This window comes from Coffea arabica, chromosome 7e (assembly GCF_036785885.1).
Source record: "Coffea arabica cultivar ET-39 chromosome 7e, Coffea Arabica ET-39 HiFi, whole genome shotgun sequence".
Taxonomy (NCBI): Eukaryota; Viridiplantae; Streptophyta; class Magnoliopsida; order Gentianales; family Rubiaceae; genus Coffea; species Coffea arabica.
The window spans coordinates 29,627,947-29,644,842 of NC_092323.1; the positions used below are offsets into that span (position 1 = coordinate 29,627,947).

Genomic DNA, 16,896 nt, shown 5'->3' on the forward strand with positions numbered 1-16,896 from the left:
CGGGTAAACCAGAACAGCAATAGTAATTTCAACATTTCTCACTCTACACAACTACGATTGACCTAAAATTTTGTAGGCACCTCTAAAATGTCATTCTATACAACTTTCATGTTTTGAGCTAAGGCCAATTCGGCCTCTATCTAGGACCTAAAAATTCGGACAGAATGTTCATCACAAAACCCTCACTTTTCAATTTTTGGTCCAAAACAGAAATTGGTTGCAATTAATCACTTTTCCCACCTCATAGAGTCCTTAAACATCATTTCCAATCATCAAACATAGCCACACAATCATGCTTATATTAAAACAGAAAATTCCCCAAAATAATAAAACTTCATTATTTCAACCACAAATCAAGAATTAATCCAATCATATTTAAATTTTGATCCTTTTTTTTGGGACAATTTTCTCTCTGGGTTCTAAGACACACGTAGGGTTCGGGTTAGGTTCTCATGGCAGCTCTCCTGCATGGGGAGGCGCCGCCTTTCGTTCGACCAGCGAAGACGTTTGCATCTGTTCTTTCGCAATCTCCGTCATCCGCATCAAGTGGTGTTGGCCTTCTTAGTACATACAAGGGGGAGCCTTCGTTGGTGATTTCTCATCAAGATATGTTGCAGATAGCAGCACCCTACTCAAATGCGTTGGTCGGCAGATTTGCCGTAGGCCGCCCTTCCATGGAACTTATTCGCAAGTTTATTGTTTCGTTGGGGTTGAGGGGCGAGTGCCCAATAGGTTTGTTAGATTCCAAGCACATTCTTTTACGTCCATCAGAGGAGGAAGATTACACCAGGCTTTGGTGTCGTCGGTTTTGGTATGTTGGCAAGTTTCATATGTCTCTGTCGAAATGGACAATTGATTTTAAACCAGGAGCCGAGTCATCCATTGCACCAGTTTGGGTCAATTTTCCGGGTCTTCCACTGCCGTTTTTCGAAAAGCAATTTCTGCTTAAACTCGGTACCCTACTTGGCCGACCTTTGAAAGTGGATGAAGCTACGGCTTCATTGAAACGCCCTTCTGTTGCCCGTATTTTGTTGGAGGTTGATGTATTGCAACCTCCCAAATCTAGGATTTGGATCGGAGATGATCAGTGGGGTTTTTGGCAAAAAATTGAATATGAAGATTATCCTTCTTATTGTGGGTTTTGCTCGTTGATTGGCCATACAGAAGCCATCTGTCATCGCAAACATCCGGAATTGAGGCCGGTTCGTTCTGGTCCATCATCTAAAACGCACGTCAGACAAGTTTTTCAACCAAAGGGGGTAACTGCTGTTGATGACTCTCTGCCTGTTGCGGGTTCTGGGGTAGTGGAAGTTCCGGGGATACAAGCGCCAGATGCACCGGTGGCACCGGAGGCTACTGCTGACTTGCCATCTCAGTCTGCTAATCCTAGTCAGGGAAATTTTCCTCAAGCTTCTGTACTTGTTCATGTTCCTGTTCTTTCAAATACGTCTCTGGGGGCTGATGAAGATACGCAGAATTTGCTTGCCTTAGGTCGCCAAGTTTCTTCCTCCCCGTTTCAGGAGTTATCAGATGATATCCTCATTTCTGACGGGGATAATCGTGGGCTGCTAATTGCAACTGTGTCTGAAGGGCCGAACCATGAACGGCATTCCTCTTCGCTCTCTCCTATGCGGAATCACGATCGTGTTCGTCTGGTGCGGTCTAGTTCTGAAGGGCGGTCAGGGGGGCGAGGGATTTCTTTGGTGGAGTTGAAAAGTTTTCAGGATCGCTTACCCAGCAGAATCAAAGCATCTAAGCTTTGTTATGATCCGGTTGGAGGGGGTCTGGATGATACGGATTCTCAATTACTGCAAAAGTTGATTCAAGGACACAAGGGTCGTCCTAGGCAGTCCAGGAAACGAGAAGGTATGAATTCATCTGCGCATTATAATCTTCGGTCTAATAATGTTAAATCCGATTAAGTTTATAGTGTGGAACATTCGGGGTGCAACGAACAAGGAGTCATTGCGGTATATTCGTTGTACTTGTAGATCAAATAATATTAGGTTACTGATTCTTTTGGAACCTTTAGCCAATGTCTCTCATCTGGGGAGTGTGCAGTTGTTTTTGGGGTTTGACTTTGCTAGGTCTTTCGTGAATAACAAAATTTGGATATTCTGGTATTCAGATGTTCGATATTCTTTTGTAGAAGCTGCGGATCAATTGGTCCATGTCTATTTGTCTTTCCCTTCTGGCTCTTCTTTTATTATTTCAGCTGTCTACGCGAAGTGTAACAGAATTGGTAGGAGAAGGCTATGGGAGGCTTTGGAGCATTTTTCCATGTCCGTTACTCTACCGTGGATTGCTGTAGGAGACTACAACGTTATTACTTGTGCGGAGGAAAGGATTGGAGGATCTTCTCCGAATATGCGAGATTTGGAAGAATTCAACTCAGCTTTACATCGCAGTGGCTTATTTCCAGTTCAATTCGATGGGTCTGCTTACACATGGACCAATGGTCGCATGTGGCAGCGGCTGGATCGAGCGGTTGTTAATGCCGCCAGGCTCGCAGATGTTGAGATGACTAGAGTAGCTCATCTTCAACGGGGGCGGTCTGATCATTGTCCGTTGCTAGTCAAGGGGGGTAGTACATCGACAAGGCGATCATCATTCCGGTTCCTCAATGTCTGGCGCGGTCACTCCAGTTTTCAACAAACAGTCAAGTTGGCGTGGTCTCAGTCTGTTTCTGGAGTGGGAATGCAGAAATTCTTTAATAAGTTACAGGTGGTTAAAACAGCTTTATCTCGATGGAATGTGGAGGTTTTCGGGAATGTCTCTCAAAGGGTCAAACAGGCAACAGACAATTTATTGGCCAAGGAAATTTTGTATGATCAGAATCGGGATACGGTGTCTAGGACGGCAGTTCATGAGGCTAGGGCACTTCATTCTCGGGAGCTAGCATTGGAATGTGAATTTTGGAGACAAAAGGCTGCGATTAAATGGATCAAAGAGGGTGACGCTAATACCTCTTTTTTCCACGCAGCAGTTAAGCAAAAACGCAGTTGTAATTTTATTGCACGCATCAGGGGAAGTGGCGACAGTTGGTTTGATAGTATAGAGGATATTAAGCTGTCAGCAAGTGATTTTTTCTCCACGTTGTTCACAGCAGACCGCGCTGCAGGTTCTGGCATCAGGCCGTCACTTGAGCTGCCTAAACTTACGCCAGAAGAGAACGATATGTTGCTGAAGTCTCCATCGGTAGAAGAAGTTCACACGGTTATATGCTCGTTGGACTCTCAGAGTGCTGCGGGACCCGATGGGTTTGGAGGGGGGTTTTTATCAAAGTTGCTGGGAGTGTATCAAGGACGACTTCATGGATGCGGTGCAGGATTTCTTCGCTGGTGCCTCGATGCCCCGCGGATTTTCAAGTACCACGATCACATTACTGCCTAAGAAGGAGGGTGCATGTGAGTGGAAAGATTTTCGACCAATAAGCTTATCTAACGTTAGTTCGAAGATCATCTCGAAAATTTTGTCTACCCGCATTAATACACTCCTTCCTAAGTTGATTTTGGAGTTTCAGACTGGATTTATACCGGGCAGGGGGATACAGGATAATGTCCTCCTCGCTCAGGAATTAATTCTGGATTTGGACAAGAAATTGCGTCATCCTAATGTAATTTTGAAATTGGATATGGACAAGGCCTATGACAGGGTGGAATGGGGGTTTCTTTTGTACATGTTTCGTGAATTTGGCTTTAAGGAAGGTGTGGTAGATCTGGTTTTTCGGTTAATATCCAACGTGTGGTTTTCTGTATTGGTTAATGGGGAGCTCACGAGTTTTTTCAAATCGACTAGAGGGGTACGTCAGGGGGATCCTCTATCTTCTACTCTTTTCCTTTTTGTATCGGAATTCCTTGGACGGAGACTTCAGCAGCTGGTTGCTAACACTCCGAGGTTTAGATTTTTGAGTAAGGGGGGGCTGGTCCCGTTTCTTCCGTTTGCTGATGACATGGTTATCTTCACACGGGCATCGGTTGACTGTCTGCAAGCTGTGTCGTCCTTGTTGCGAGAGTATGAAATTCTTTCTGGCCAAAAAATAAATCTTGCCAAGAGTAGGTTTCTGTGTTCGTCGAAGATTCCTTCGGATACCATCACTTTAATTCAACAAGCTACGGGGTTTCAAGGGCAATCTTGGCCTGTGAGATATTTGGGAGTGCCACTGTTTCGTGGCCGTAGTAGGAGTATTTTATTTGATGGAGTTTTTGCTTCTGTTAGAGCAAAGGTTCTTCATTGGAGTTCCCGCTTCTTGTCTGCTGGGGGGAAGATCATATTGCTTCGGCATGTGTTGAACTCAATGCCTATTTATTTATTGCAGGTTTCTAAACCACCGAAGGGGGTTTTTCTAAGGCTAGGTAGGCTGTTTAATGCATTTTTGTGGGATGGCAAGGATGGGAGACGGATTCATTGGTCTTCCTGGGAGAAATTATGTTTTCCAGTCACAGAAGGGGGTTTGGGTTTCAGATCACTGCTGGATGTAGAGAAGGCGTTTGCAATGAAATTATGGTGGAGAATACGTCAAAAGAATTCTACGTGGGCAAGGTTCATGCATCGAAAGTACATTGGTGATCAACATCCGTCCTCGGCAGAGGTTGGTGTTGGGTCGGCAATATGGAAGCGGGTCTGCTCAGTTCGGACTGTTGCTGAAGCCAATTTTCGTTGGCGTGTTGGTGAGGGGTTTGTCGATTTCTGGTACGATCGTTGGCTTTTTGACGAACCGCTTAGTAGTCAGTGTGATGGGGAGCCTCCTCATTGTTTGGTAGCTGAGTTCTATAGCTCTACAGGGTGGAATATTGAACGTTTGCTCCAGGTTCTTCCTCGATCGGTCGTTAATAGTATTTTGCAGACAAGTGTTGATCCAGCTCTTAAGGATGAATTGGTTTGGGCTCCTTCAACGGATGGTAGGTTCACTGTGTCGTCTGCATGGGATTTAATTAGACAGCGGCGTAACCTGTCTTTGGTGTGGCGCAGAATTTGGTGTCCTTTGCTGCCGTTAAAGATGTCTTACCTTGTTTGGAGGATTTTGGCTGGTTTTCTGCCGTTGGATGACAAGCTCCGTTCTAGAGGGTTTTCATTGGCTTCCAAGTGTGATTGTTGTGGTGATTCACAGGAGTCTTTGCATCATATTTTTGTGCAGGGCAACTTGGCAAGTGCTGTCTGGAAGCATTTCTTCCGCGCTTGCGGTATCCCGTGGACTTCATTCTCATGCGTTTCTTCGTTGCTAGTGGTGTGGTTTCAATCTTCTGGGAGTGGGCGTTTGGATCATGTTCGGTGTGTTATACCTGTTGTAGTGTTATGGTTTCTGTGGCGTAGTAGAAATGACGCTCGGTTTGGTAATGTTCCCTCGGCTTGCTTTAAAGTTATTTCAGACATCAATAGGTGGTTGGTTGCTCTGGGGGCTGCGCGTATGTTGAAAAGGTCTCAGTTGGAGGGGGATACGGATACCTACTTTGCACGGTATTTTCAGCTCAAACCACATAAATCTTTCTGTCCGCAAGCTATATCTTGGAGGAAGCCTCCTCAAGGGGCAGTCAAGCTGAACACCGACGCAAGTGTGTCAAATGGGTTGGCGAAAGGCGGAGGAGTGGTACGGGATTTTGAAGGGAAGATGTTTGGTGCTTTTTATAAGGAGTTTGGGGAATGTGAGGTGGTACATGCGGAAGGGTTAGCGTTGTTAACTGGTCTACAGTGGTGTGTTGGGACAGGGTTGTCAGATATTTTAGTAGAAGTAGATTCTCTAGTGTTGGCCCGGCTGGTTACTAGTCAATCGATTGGTAAGTGGCCGTTGTGTAGCATTTTAAGCCAGATTCGGTTGTTGTTAGGTAAGGTGCAGGGGACCATTACACATATCTATCGTGAGGCGAATGCTGTGGCAGACAGCCTAACGGCTTTATCTTTGGAGAGTCCATTTGTTACTTTCCAATCTCATCATCTGCTTCCAAGTAGGGCTCGGTCGTTGATTAACTTGGATGCAATGGGCTATCCATATATTCGAAACGTTAGTTGTTAGGTATTTTCTTATTTTTCTGGCATGTGTTGAAGGGAGGGTTTGCTTCCTTCGTCGTATGATTTTGTTGCTGTTGAATAAAATTTGGGGGGTTCTCCCCTTTTATTAAAAAAAAAAAAAAAAAAAAAGAATTAATCCATAAACTTGCATCTTATACAACCACTAAGCATGCTTTAAGCATCAATTAAAGGAGGAGGGTGGTTCTACACAACTTACCTTTAAAACAAGAGAGAGAGAGCTATTGACCACCTTAACTTTCCAAACAACTCCACAAATCCACTTACTAACTCTAATTGAAGAGGTTTTATGGAGTAATTTCAAGGTTGGATGGTTAGTTTTGATGATTTGGAGCAAGATTGAAGTGTTTTCTTCCTTGTACTTGGAATAAGAAAGAGAGAAAGAAAGCTTGAGAGGGCCGGCTCTTCTTGAAGATTTTTGGAAGATATTTGGGTCATTTTTGGTTATTTAAGTCAATGGTAAGAAAGTCTTAAGGTAGCCCAATCACATGGTGACACTTGTCACCTAATTTAATGCAAGTCTATCACTTTGTTTCCTCTCACATCAATCCAAATTTACAACCTCTAAATATCTCATAACACCCGATAAAATAATTCCAGCATCCAAAACTTAATTCAATTGGCCGAATTTTTTCGAACTTTTCGCACTAGTGGGTCCCACGTCCGGTATTCACTCTTAATTTCTCAAAATCTATTTGATACTAGCAAAATCATTTGAAAATTATATTTACTCATAAAATTTATCTAGAAATTTTTTCGGATACAGAAAGTGCAGCAAACAAGCCATGAAAAATGCGAAAACCTAGAAAATGCAAATTACGGGTTCTCACACATTTTCTTACTTTATTTTATTATCCAAATTTTCCAGAGACTTTGATAAGTGAATATAGTTTTCCAATCCTTTTTCTAGTATAAGTTAGCTCATAAGAAATAAAGAGTGTATATCGGACGTGGGACCCGCTAGTGGCGTTAAGTGCGATAAATTCGACCGATTAGGTTATGTTTTGTATACCGGGATTAATATACTAGGTGTTAAGAGATAATTAGAGGTTACTTAAACGGTTAATCTTGGAGAGACAAAAGGATAAGATTAACACCGTAGAGGACCATTTGTCACATAACCATTGGACGTTGAATTTTGACCAAGACTTTTTGATCTTTATATTGGAAAAAATTGGACAAATTTCTTCATTTCTTTCTTCCGCTTGGCTGACTTCCTTAGCTAGAAAAGAGAGAGAGAAAACCACAACTTCATCTTTCATTTCTTGCTTAGATCTTGCAAACCAACCGATTAAATCTTGAATTTGTCCACCAAGGTGACTTGCTAAGGGAGTTTGAAGGTCTTTGTGGAGTTGTTTTGGAAGAAAAACCACTAAGCTACTACCTTTCTTGAGGGGTTAAGGTATTTTGCTTGGAAACTTACTTTTGTTCCTAATCATGGTCAATTAGCGGTTTGTAGTGGCTAAGTATTTTATTTTATGGAAGATTTTGTGGTTTGAGGGAGAATTGTAGACACCAAATTTTTGGTGTAATTTCATTTACTGTTTATTTTTAGTTTTTTTATTTGTCGTGTTAGTTTTATTCGATTTTTAGTTTTTAGTTTATAGTTTTATTTTTATTTTTAAGTTTTTAGCATAGAATTTCTTGAAAAGAAAAAAAAGGGAAAAAAAAAGAAAAAGGAAAAATGAATGAAAAAGGAAAAAAGGAAAAGGGAAAAATAGCAATTTTGTTTTTGTTTATCTATTTTAGTCATTTCTACTTAATTTATCTTTTATTTTTGTTTGGTTTATTTAGGGAAAAGAAAAGAAAAAAACAATGGAAAAGAAAAATGTGAAAAATTGAAAATGGCCACTTTTTTTAGTTATTTTAAATTGTGTTCAATTCTGTTATTTTGTTATTATTATTATTTATATTTTATTAATTTTTGTACTAATAGTTTAAAAAAAAAAAAAAAAAAAAAAAACACAGAAACGCGGCATGAAGCTGCGTTTTGTTGCAGCTTGCAAAAAAAGGTTGAGACGGCTCCTTTGGCTGCAAATATGGAAATATGCTGAGTTGTTTTATGGTTGGAAAGTCCAGGTATAAAGGGAAAAGAGGGTAACAGCCGCAAGGGAGGAGGGGAGAAAGATTGAGAGGGTGACAACAGAAAACAGAGAAAGGCTTCGGGCAAGAGGGGGTTCTGACGGAGAGGAACCAGAAAAGAAAGGAAAACAGAGGGAAGTCCGAGAGTGGAGTGACAGGAGGGAAACAAAGGAAGAAATCAAATGACGAAGGGGCGGCTGGTTAGACTTTGTGGCTTACGAAAGCATTGAAGGCTGAAGAAAATCAAGCAAGGACGGGAGAAAAGGAGGAACTGATCGATTCAAAAGAAAACAAGGAGAAGGCTGAACATCCCCAGTAGATTTCCTCATCAGAAGCTGTTTCCCTATTGTCGTCGAACCCAGGATGAAGCTTCAACTCCAACGGCAGTGAATAGGTAACCTTCACCCTTTTGTTTGTCTATTGTCATTTCATATGAAATCTGAGTTCTTGCTCTGTTATGGGTCTTGCATCAATCGCATGCTGTTTGTGTTCTTTTAAGACATCTAAAAATTTGCATTTTAGCTAGAAATGAACGTCACTTAAGTGTTCATGACCGGTCCCTTTTTGTTTCCCATTCCCTCCTCTCATTTATTCGGTTCAAAAGGCTTGCCCATCTTGTCCGTGAGTTGAAGAGCCAAGCAGATGCTTGATAATCTTGTTGGAAAGGCTATATCTTTGGTCCTTATTGATGTAATCTGGATTTGTTAGAGTTCTTGGTTTGCATGTCTAAGCTAACGTTTTATGATGATTCTGGAATCTAATGTAAGCTCACTGAATGGCTAATGAAGTTGTAAGATCACAGAGAATGGAGAAGAGTTTTGCTGCATTTTTGTTTGGGCTGTTATAAATTTTCTGCCGCCCCTTTGTGTTTTTAGCAGTCATCAACCTGAATTTTCTTATTTGATCTTGCAATGAGTGTCTTATTTGGCTTGGTTGATGATTTGGGGAATGTCTTATGATCATTTGATTCAAAAGTTGAGGTTTGGCTGGTAATGTTTCGGTAATGAAGCACAGCAAGTTGCAAAGAAAAATTTCTGCTGCACTTTTTCCATTCTTTTGTTGATTAGTTCCTTTTAATCCCTGACGGTTTGCTTAGATTCTTTGCTTTGGACCTGCAACAAAGTCTAGCTATTGTTTTAGTTGATAGCTGAGAGTTAAAATCCTGGTATTCAGTGAACCTGTTTGCATGAAATTTGTCTTGAATGAACAAAGAAAGTTGCAGCAGTTTTGTTCTTCAGATTTTTGCATATTTTTCCAGTATTTTTGCATAAGATCTTTCCAAATTTCTGGCCATTGGATTGTGATCATCATGTAGTTTCGTTGCTCAATTTAAGTTGAAGTCTAGATGAATAGTTCTGGATTAAATCTGGAATCTTTACTTGAAAGGAAAAGGCAGTAGTGTGCGCCTGTTCTTGATTGTCGAAGGTTTTGCTGCATTTTTTCTTTTTCTTTCTTTTGCTGTTAGTTTTTCTTTTGCTGGTCAGCTCCAATTTTGTTTGTTTCAATCCCACCATGAAGTTGTGGGTTTAGTTGATAATTTTGTTTCCATGGTAAACGGATAGAATTGCATCTGGACATTGCCGCAAGCTTGGGACAAAAAGTCAGCAGAATTCATTCCTTTTAGTTGCAGAATTTTAAGTTCTTTACGTATGCATGCATGAAATAAATTCTAAAATTGGACTTTAACCCCCCAAGTCTCTCCTTATTTCACTATGACCCAATCAATTAGAGAATTTCATCATTTTGGTCCTTGTTAATTTTAAATTGTGCCACTTCATTGTTTGTTTGTTTTAATTAATTACCATGCCTAGTTTAAATTGCACTTAAGTTATGACTTTAGGGACCTTATGACTAGGTGAGCCTTGTTTTGCCCATTTCTTTTAATTTTTCTTAAATAAAGTGGTGCCTTGACCTTTTTATTATTTTGGAGGGTAATTGAATAATTCCACTTCATTGGGGCGTCAATTCAAGGGAGGTACACTCTATCCCTCATTTGCACTACATTTAGCCTTACGTGCTCCTACGTGTTATGTGAATATGCATGCCTACTCCGCTTTCCTTACCTCCTTGCCTGCATTTGCTTGTTTTTACTTTTATTTAAGTTTTATGGGGTATGTGTACACCTCTTGGCTTGTAATAGATAGGGCTCGGAGAGCATCTGGTCCATTTTCCCTTCCCCTTTATGCTTTCATGGGGTATGTGTACACCTCTTGGCTTGTAATAGATAGGGCTCGGAGAGCATCTGGTCCATTCACCCTTTCCCTTTATGTTTTCATGGGGTATGTGTACACCTCTTGGCTTGTAATAGCTAGGGCTCGTAGAGCATCTGGTCCATTTCCCCTTCCCCTTGGTTGCTTGTTTTTGTTGCTACATGTTTAATTGCTTTAGTAGGCTCTTGCATCTAGTCGAGCATGCTAAGTGCTACGTGCTACGTGTTTACGAGCGTTTTGGCATGTCTACTTGCTTTCATAACCATGAATGAATGGAATGGATGAATGTACGTCACCACACTAGTCCAATGCTAGTTGTGGCTCATTAGGCCATCCCTTTTTGTTAGTGCATATTTGCATGTTCACTACATGTCATGCATTTTTCTTAGTTTTATCATTTGGCATGCTCCTCGAGCCCCTTTTCCCTCATTTTAGGATTCTTTGCATCTCATGCTAGTTAGGGTACATTTGCCTGAAGAGTCCCCTTAAATATGGGATATAGACGAGTGTGGCTTTTTCTAAGCCTTAGCACGCTTGTATTCCCTCTATCAAAGGGCAAATTGAGTCACGATTTAGGTCTCCCCGTACCCAATATGCATAAATTCCCTAAGCTCATGCATTCTCAATCCACTCTATCATTACACTTTCACTTTTGTCTCATTTGCACACATGCACCCTTTTATCACTTTCACTTGCACACGAACACTTTTTTTATCTTCACTTGCACACGAACACTCTTATCTTCACTCGCACACGAGTACTTTCATCTTCATTTGCACACCGACACTTTCGCACTTTTCTTTAAATTGCATACATGCATTTTTTGCCCACTTGCACTTGGAGTATATATATTTGCATTCAAAGACATTTGCACACCTCCACTTGTATCGTATTTTATCAATCTTCCCACTTCACACAAACTCACACTTTCACATGGCATGCATTCCACTCATTTTTTACGTCATTTAGGTTTAGGTGTGACCTCTCCAAAAGGATCATTATTGGGCTTCACAACTAATGTGATTGGCACCACTCAACCTTTGAAGAGAAATTTCCCCCCATACCCCTAGGTCTAGGGTTTTGCATTCATATAGACATATCCAACACGCGATACATACCTTGGGTAGAAAAATTAGGGAAAAATTGGTTTAAGTCACGCAACTAGCCTTGGCTAGGTCGAAGGGGTGCCTTGAATTTTTATCCTTGCCTTCCCCTTCGTCAAATGTGACCCCCGATCCCTCTTTTGGTTACGTAGACCCAAAAGTTCTCAAAAAGGGTTTATTTACTTTTTTATTCAAAAACAAAAATCATTTTTGGGTGACTTGGTACACCCTAACTCTATACCAAGTGGCGACTCCATTTTTTGATACAAAAAAACCCTTTTGAACTTCACTTGGCCAAATCGTCGCATTCTAAGTCCCATGGCCTTTTACTTTTCATTCCGCACACGTTCACATGTATATCACACACACTCACACACACCACACATCATCATTCAAAAAGTGGGGCGCGACAGTTGGCGACTCCACTGGGGATTTCCTAAGTGGGTCCAAGCACTTTGACTTAACCATTTGTTTCCTTTTTCTACCCTTTTTATGCATAGCATTTGGATATTAGGATTGCATTTTTCATTTTTAGGACCTTTTGTCTTATGCACATAATCAAACCAATCCCTCGACACACGAATGTATGTTTGAATGAATGTTTACTTGTTGTCTCGCGCTTGCATTGCATTTGGGTGGGGGGACATATCCTAGAGCCTCGCGTTGGTTCTTGATCCCTCCCCTCCAAACGAGCACTAGCATACGTGCATACGCTTTAATTTTTCACCCTCCTTTATTTTTCTTTTAGTGGCTTGTCACGCCACTCCGCCCTGTTAGGATTTTTAGGCGACCCACTTGGACGTGTGATCGTGACACGACGTGTGCGTAGCACGATCCGAGGGGTCACTTAATCTTCCGCTTTAAGCTTTGGGTTAATAGCCTTTAGCTTTTAGTCGAAGATTGAGGATGTGTGATAGATTCACTCAGACATGTGGCCGTGACACGACGTGTGCGTAGCAATGTCTGGGGAATCGCTCGAGCCACCGACAAGGAACCTTGGGAGTGATGACCCTTGTTTTCCAAGTCTGAAGGCTTGGGGACCTGAGCTTGTCGAGTCTAGATGCATTAGCGAACCCCAACCTCATGCATCCATATTAGAGTTGCCTAGGGTAGAGTCGACCTTACCCTAATAGGGACACGATTCACGAGGGGAGGGATCCAACCCCTCTTTCTCTTTTATTGCTTTATTTCTTTGTATTGATTTCGGTGCTCCAATGTGCTATGTGTATTTATTTGGCTGAGCTAACTTTTCTTGGTTTTGTGTCCCCATCGCATTCACAAACCCTAGCAAATAAGAGGTCTGGCATGACCTTCTTTTAGAACCTACCCTCGTAGATAGGTTATTGCACGTTTAAAGATTTTGGTATATTGCATTCATAGATTAATAATTGCATGGCATTCTAAGCCTACCTTGGCGTATAAAAGGTCCTTTTAGGTCATGATTTCATTTCAAATTACATGTTTTACTGTTTTAATAAACTGGCATCATGCATAAACCCTAGAAAGGGAATGCCATTTAGGGGATCCCGTGTTAGGAATAAACCACCCCATGTCTCGGATATATAATCCAAATGAGACTTGCACGTTTACCTTTCTCGTACCATCCGAAGGGGTTGTGCACAAGGTAAGGTAGGATCCGATCATTTTCATAGAGTGATTTTTGGAATATGAGCATCTAATAATCACTTTTTGGCCATTTTCTCAAAATTGGTAAAATTCCCTTGCGTAAAAGGACATTAATTCGAAGAAAATTCACAAATGATTCCTCATTGTTGAGACGATAAATATAGAGGCCAAATTTTGATTTTAGAGGCTCATAGACCAAGGCATTGTAATGATTTCTTGAAACCACCCAGTGGACGAATAATTCAATCGATTTTTGAACAAATCATCCATCTTATCCAATCCATTTTTTTCAATAACTTCATTTCATCCAATTCATTTGACCAATTTACCCTTTTTAGGGTCATCCGGTCGATTTTTCAATAAATCATCAATTCATTTGACCAATTTACCCTTTTTAGGGTCATTCGGTCGATTTTGAATAAATCATCAAATCATTTGACCAATTTACCCTTTTAGGGTCATTCGGTCAATTTTGAATAAATCGTCAATTCATTTGACCAATTTACCCTTTTTAGGGTCTTTTGACCAATTTACCCTTTTAGGGTCATTCGGTCGCTTTTGAATAAATTATCAATTCAATTGACCAAATTACCCTTTTTAGGGTCTTTTGACCAATTTACCCTTTTTAGGGACGTTCGGCCGATTTTTGAATAAATCCCTAATTCAATTTCATTCATTTGACCAATTTACCCATTTTTAGGGCAACCGAGCCGATTTTGAATAAATCAAGTTTCATTCAATCTATTTGATCAATTTACCCTTTTTAGGGTGATCTGATTAATTTTGGATAAATTTCATTCAATTCATTTGACCTGTTTCCCTTTTTAGGGTAATTCGGTCGATTTTAAATAAATTGTCAACCCATTTGCCCTATTAGGGTTTCATTGTCAAATTCCAAATTGGGAAATCTAGTCAATTTTGAAGAAAACCGTCCATTGCATCCAATCACTTGATCAATTAGGGTTTTGACCCGTAATTCACTGAGAAATTTTATCAACGAATTCCAATCTCTTTGATAGGAGTTCGTCAAGGTCAAACCCATGCGTTTTGCAAATCAAAGGTGATCAATCTATTCGGACGTTGTCCTCATTTTGACAAATCTCTCGTCACTCCAATGGCCAAATTTTTCAAATTATTTTTCACTCAATGAGTTGATCAGATCCGTCAGGTATGGTATAGTGCTTACCCTAGAGGATTGCATTTTCATGCTAGGCCTACCCTTGGCATAAAAGGGCTCCCCCATAGGACATGCATACCGATTTTGCAGTTTTGCCTACTAACTCGGGGTATTTTTCTTTTGTTTTCCCCTCCCCTGCATTCATAAAATGTTTCAATAAGGCGAAAACATTCTTCTATATCTGATGATAATTTTGGTCCAATAAAGTTTGAAGGTTACAAGTATTATTTGATTCTTGGGTAGATCTTGCCACGGGGACATGAAAGATCCATCTGAAGGCTCTAGGCCAAAATCTCTGAGAGGCTTTATAATTGTTTTTCAAAGGAAAATTCTGTTTATTTGATGTGTTAATACATTTTTGCTCTAAAAGGAAGGGAGACAAAAAGAGTATATATGTGGGGCTCTTTAGAAGTTTTTTCTTCTCATTTGTATCATAATTGAACGAGAAATTTTGTTTCAAATTTTTTCAACAACAAAAATTTTTGGACAATTATTGTTTTTTATATTCATGTACATTTCATTCTTTATTCTTACTCATTGGAGAGTTCATGATGAATTTTGAGAAATAAAACCAAATTGAGATTTTTTCCAACCTCAGTCTGAGGATTCACAAGTGTATACTCTCTAAAATCTTCATGCATACCAGGTTGGTGATCCGAGCTGTACAATAAAAGTGCTCAAAAATAAGAGAGGTCCTTCAAAAGGCCCAATGAGATACCTTTTCTCCTTCGCTGAACAATTCATGTTTTGCCACTTCTATTGACCCCATTGGGGCAACCTTTACTTGGAAAGATGTCCATAGTGTCTAATTAGACTCAAATCACATCTAAGTGAAAGCGAAAGGGTGCATTATTCTTATTTGTTTTGAAAATTTGGAATGATACTTTGAGCATTCGTTTCTCTACCCATACAGATTTTATCATTTGCTCTCCCGTTTGAGCCTTTAAAAGAATAACTTCGTTTCAAATAAGCGCCTTGATGATCACAACCCTACATGGGAAAATTTTTCGAATATCAAAAGGGGGAATGGATTCTCAATGAGCATTTCTTTACTTTGGTTTGTCATGAAACGTAAGAATGATGCTTTGGCCATCGTTTCTACCATTTAAACACTGCTTTATCCCTTGCATCCTCATTTGAGCCAAAATTACTGGTTCTTTTCAAAGCACTTATGATCGCCCCCCACACTGGGGAAGAAGATTGGAGAATTTTCCAAAAGAGAGAGAAAAGCCAAAATGCTAAGGCTAAAAGGGAGAGAACCGCAAATTGGAAATTTGATTCCACTTGGGTTCCAATGTTGAAAAAAAAAAAAAAAGGAAGAATTTCATCTGGTGGATCATCTATGCTTCACAGGCGTCTTCCTCAGTCAATTAATTCAAATACATGCGAGAAATTTCGTCAATAATGAATGTTTCCTTTCAGAGTTATTGTAAGGAATGGAATAAAAGTCAGGCCCTCTTCTTTTCCAATCAAGCATTCTATCTCTAGTTATCCCTTTTGAGCCTTCAGAATAAAATACTTCGTTTGGCAAACCCTGAGAATCGCAAACCCCACACTGGGGTAAGTTGGGTTGAAAAAGGAAAATTTCAAGAGGTGGAAAAAGTGAAAAGCCACAAAATCAAAAGGCAAAGGAAGAAAAAAGAACCTCAGTTCAAAAATAAACTGGGGCAAATTTCAAGGAATGGCCGAAGGCCGAAAAATCAAAGAAAAAAAAAGAAGAAAGAAAATGAAAGAGAAAAAGCCTCAAGTGAGCATAAACTGGAGCAAATTCTGAAGTTAACCCTAAAGTAGGGTTGGCACAACAATGCGGTCTCAGATTACTTAAAACCACTCTTGAAATCTGCCTTCAAGCCTTAACTTTTTTAAGCACCCCACCTGACCCCATTACAAAGCCGAAAGTCCTGACTTCTGTTCTTTGCACTGGCCTTGTCAAGGAAATCTCTGATGTCGAAAATTTTAGCTGTATTTCTGAATTGATTACGTGTGAGGTTGACACTGCTCTTCATGTGAAAGCCCGCGAGGGTCTTTTTGGAAAAGAGGGAAAAAGAAAAGAGAAACGAGCGGAATGAATGCAAAAGAAAGATGCAAAAAGATTCGATGCTGTTGGGTGATGATAAAAAAAAAAGTCCAAGAATTTGGAGTCCAGATGAGGGCAATGTTGAAAATGCGATCTTCGGTGCAATGTCCTTTGAAAATTATTTCTTTAGCTATCGTTTTCAAGCCAAATTACAAGCTAATAAAGTCCATCGTTGACTTATTCCTTCGTGACAATCCAGAGTGAGGATTATGCTCATAAAAATCCATCGATCACTCATGATCATAAGGGTATAACCAGATTTCACATGTTTAGCTATCATTTCTACCCAAAATTTTGCAAGCCCATGAAGCTTATACGTTGACTAAGTTTTCTTAAGAAATAAGGGTGACAAACTCTTTGCTTTCATTAAGATGTGACATTGAATGGATTACATACAATTGGGGCAAAAAAAAAAAAAAAAAAAAAATGATGCAGATTCTGACCTCCCATTTCCTTAGCCATTTCAAAAATAAAATCACTTGATTGGTCCTGAAAAATGAGCCAACAAGGAATGGTGACCCGTTACCCAAAGCATTGATGCAAAAGTGGGGAAGAAACCTTTGTAATTTGGCATTATTTTGCGAAATTCATCATGAA

The 16,896-nt window shown here is 40.2% G+C and overlaps 1 protein-coding gene across 1 annotated transcript; it reads left to right on the plus strand.

Moving 5' to 3' along the window:
• The first annotated feature begins 452 nt into the window (after window positions 1–452).
• On the plus strand, window positions 453–6,010 carry LOC113696698 (uncharacterized). Its single transcript, XM_072060125.1, has 3 exons — window positions 453–1,866; window positions 2,033–3,216; window positions 3,329–6,010. Exons 1-3 carry the CDS (start codon window positions 453–455, stop codon window positions 6,008–6,010), a joined length of 5,280 nt encoding a protein of 1,759 aa, XP_071916226.1.
• The last annotated feature ends 10,886 nt before the right edge of the window (window positions 6,011–16,896 follow it).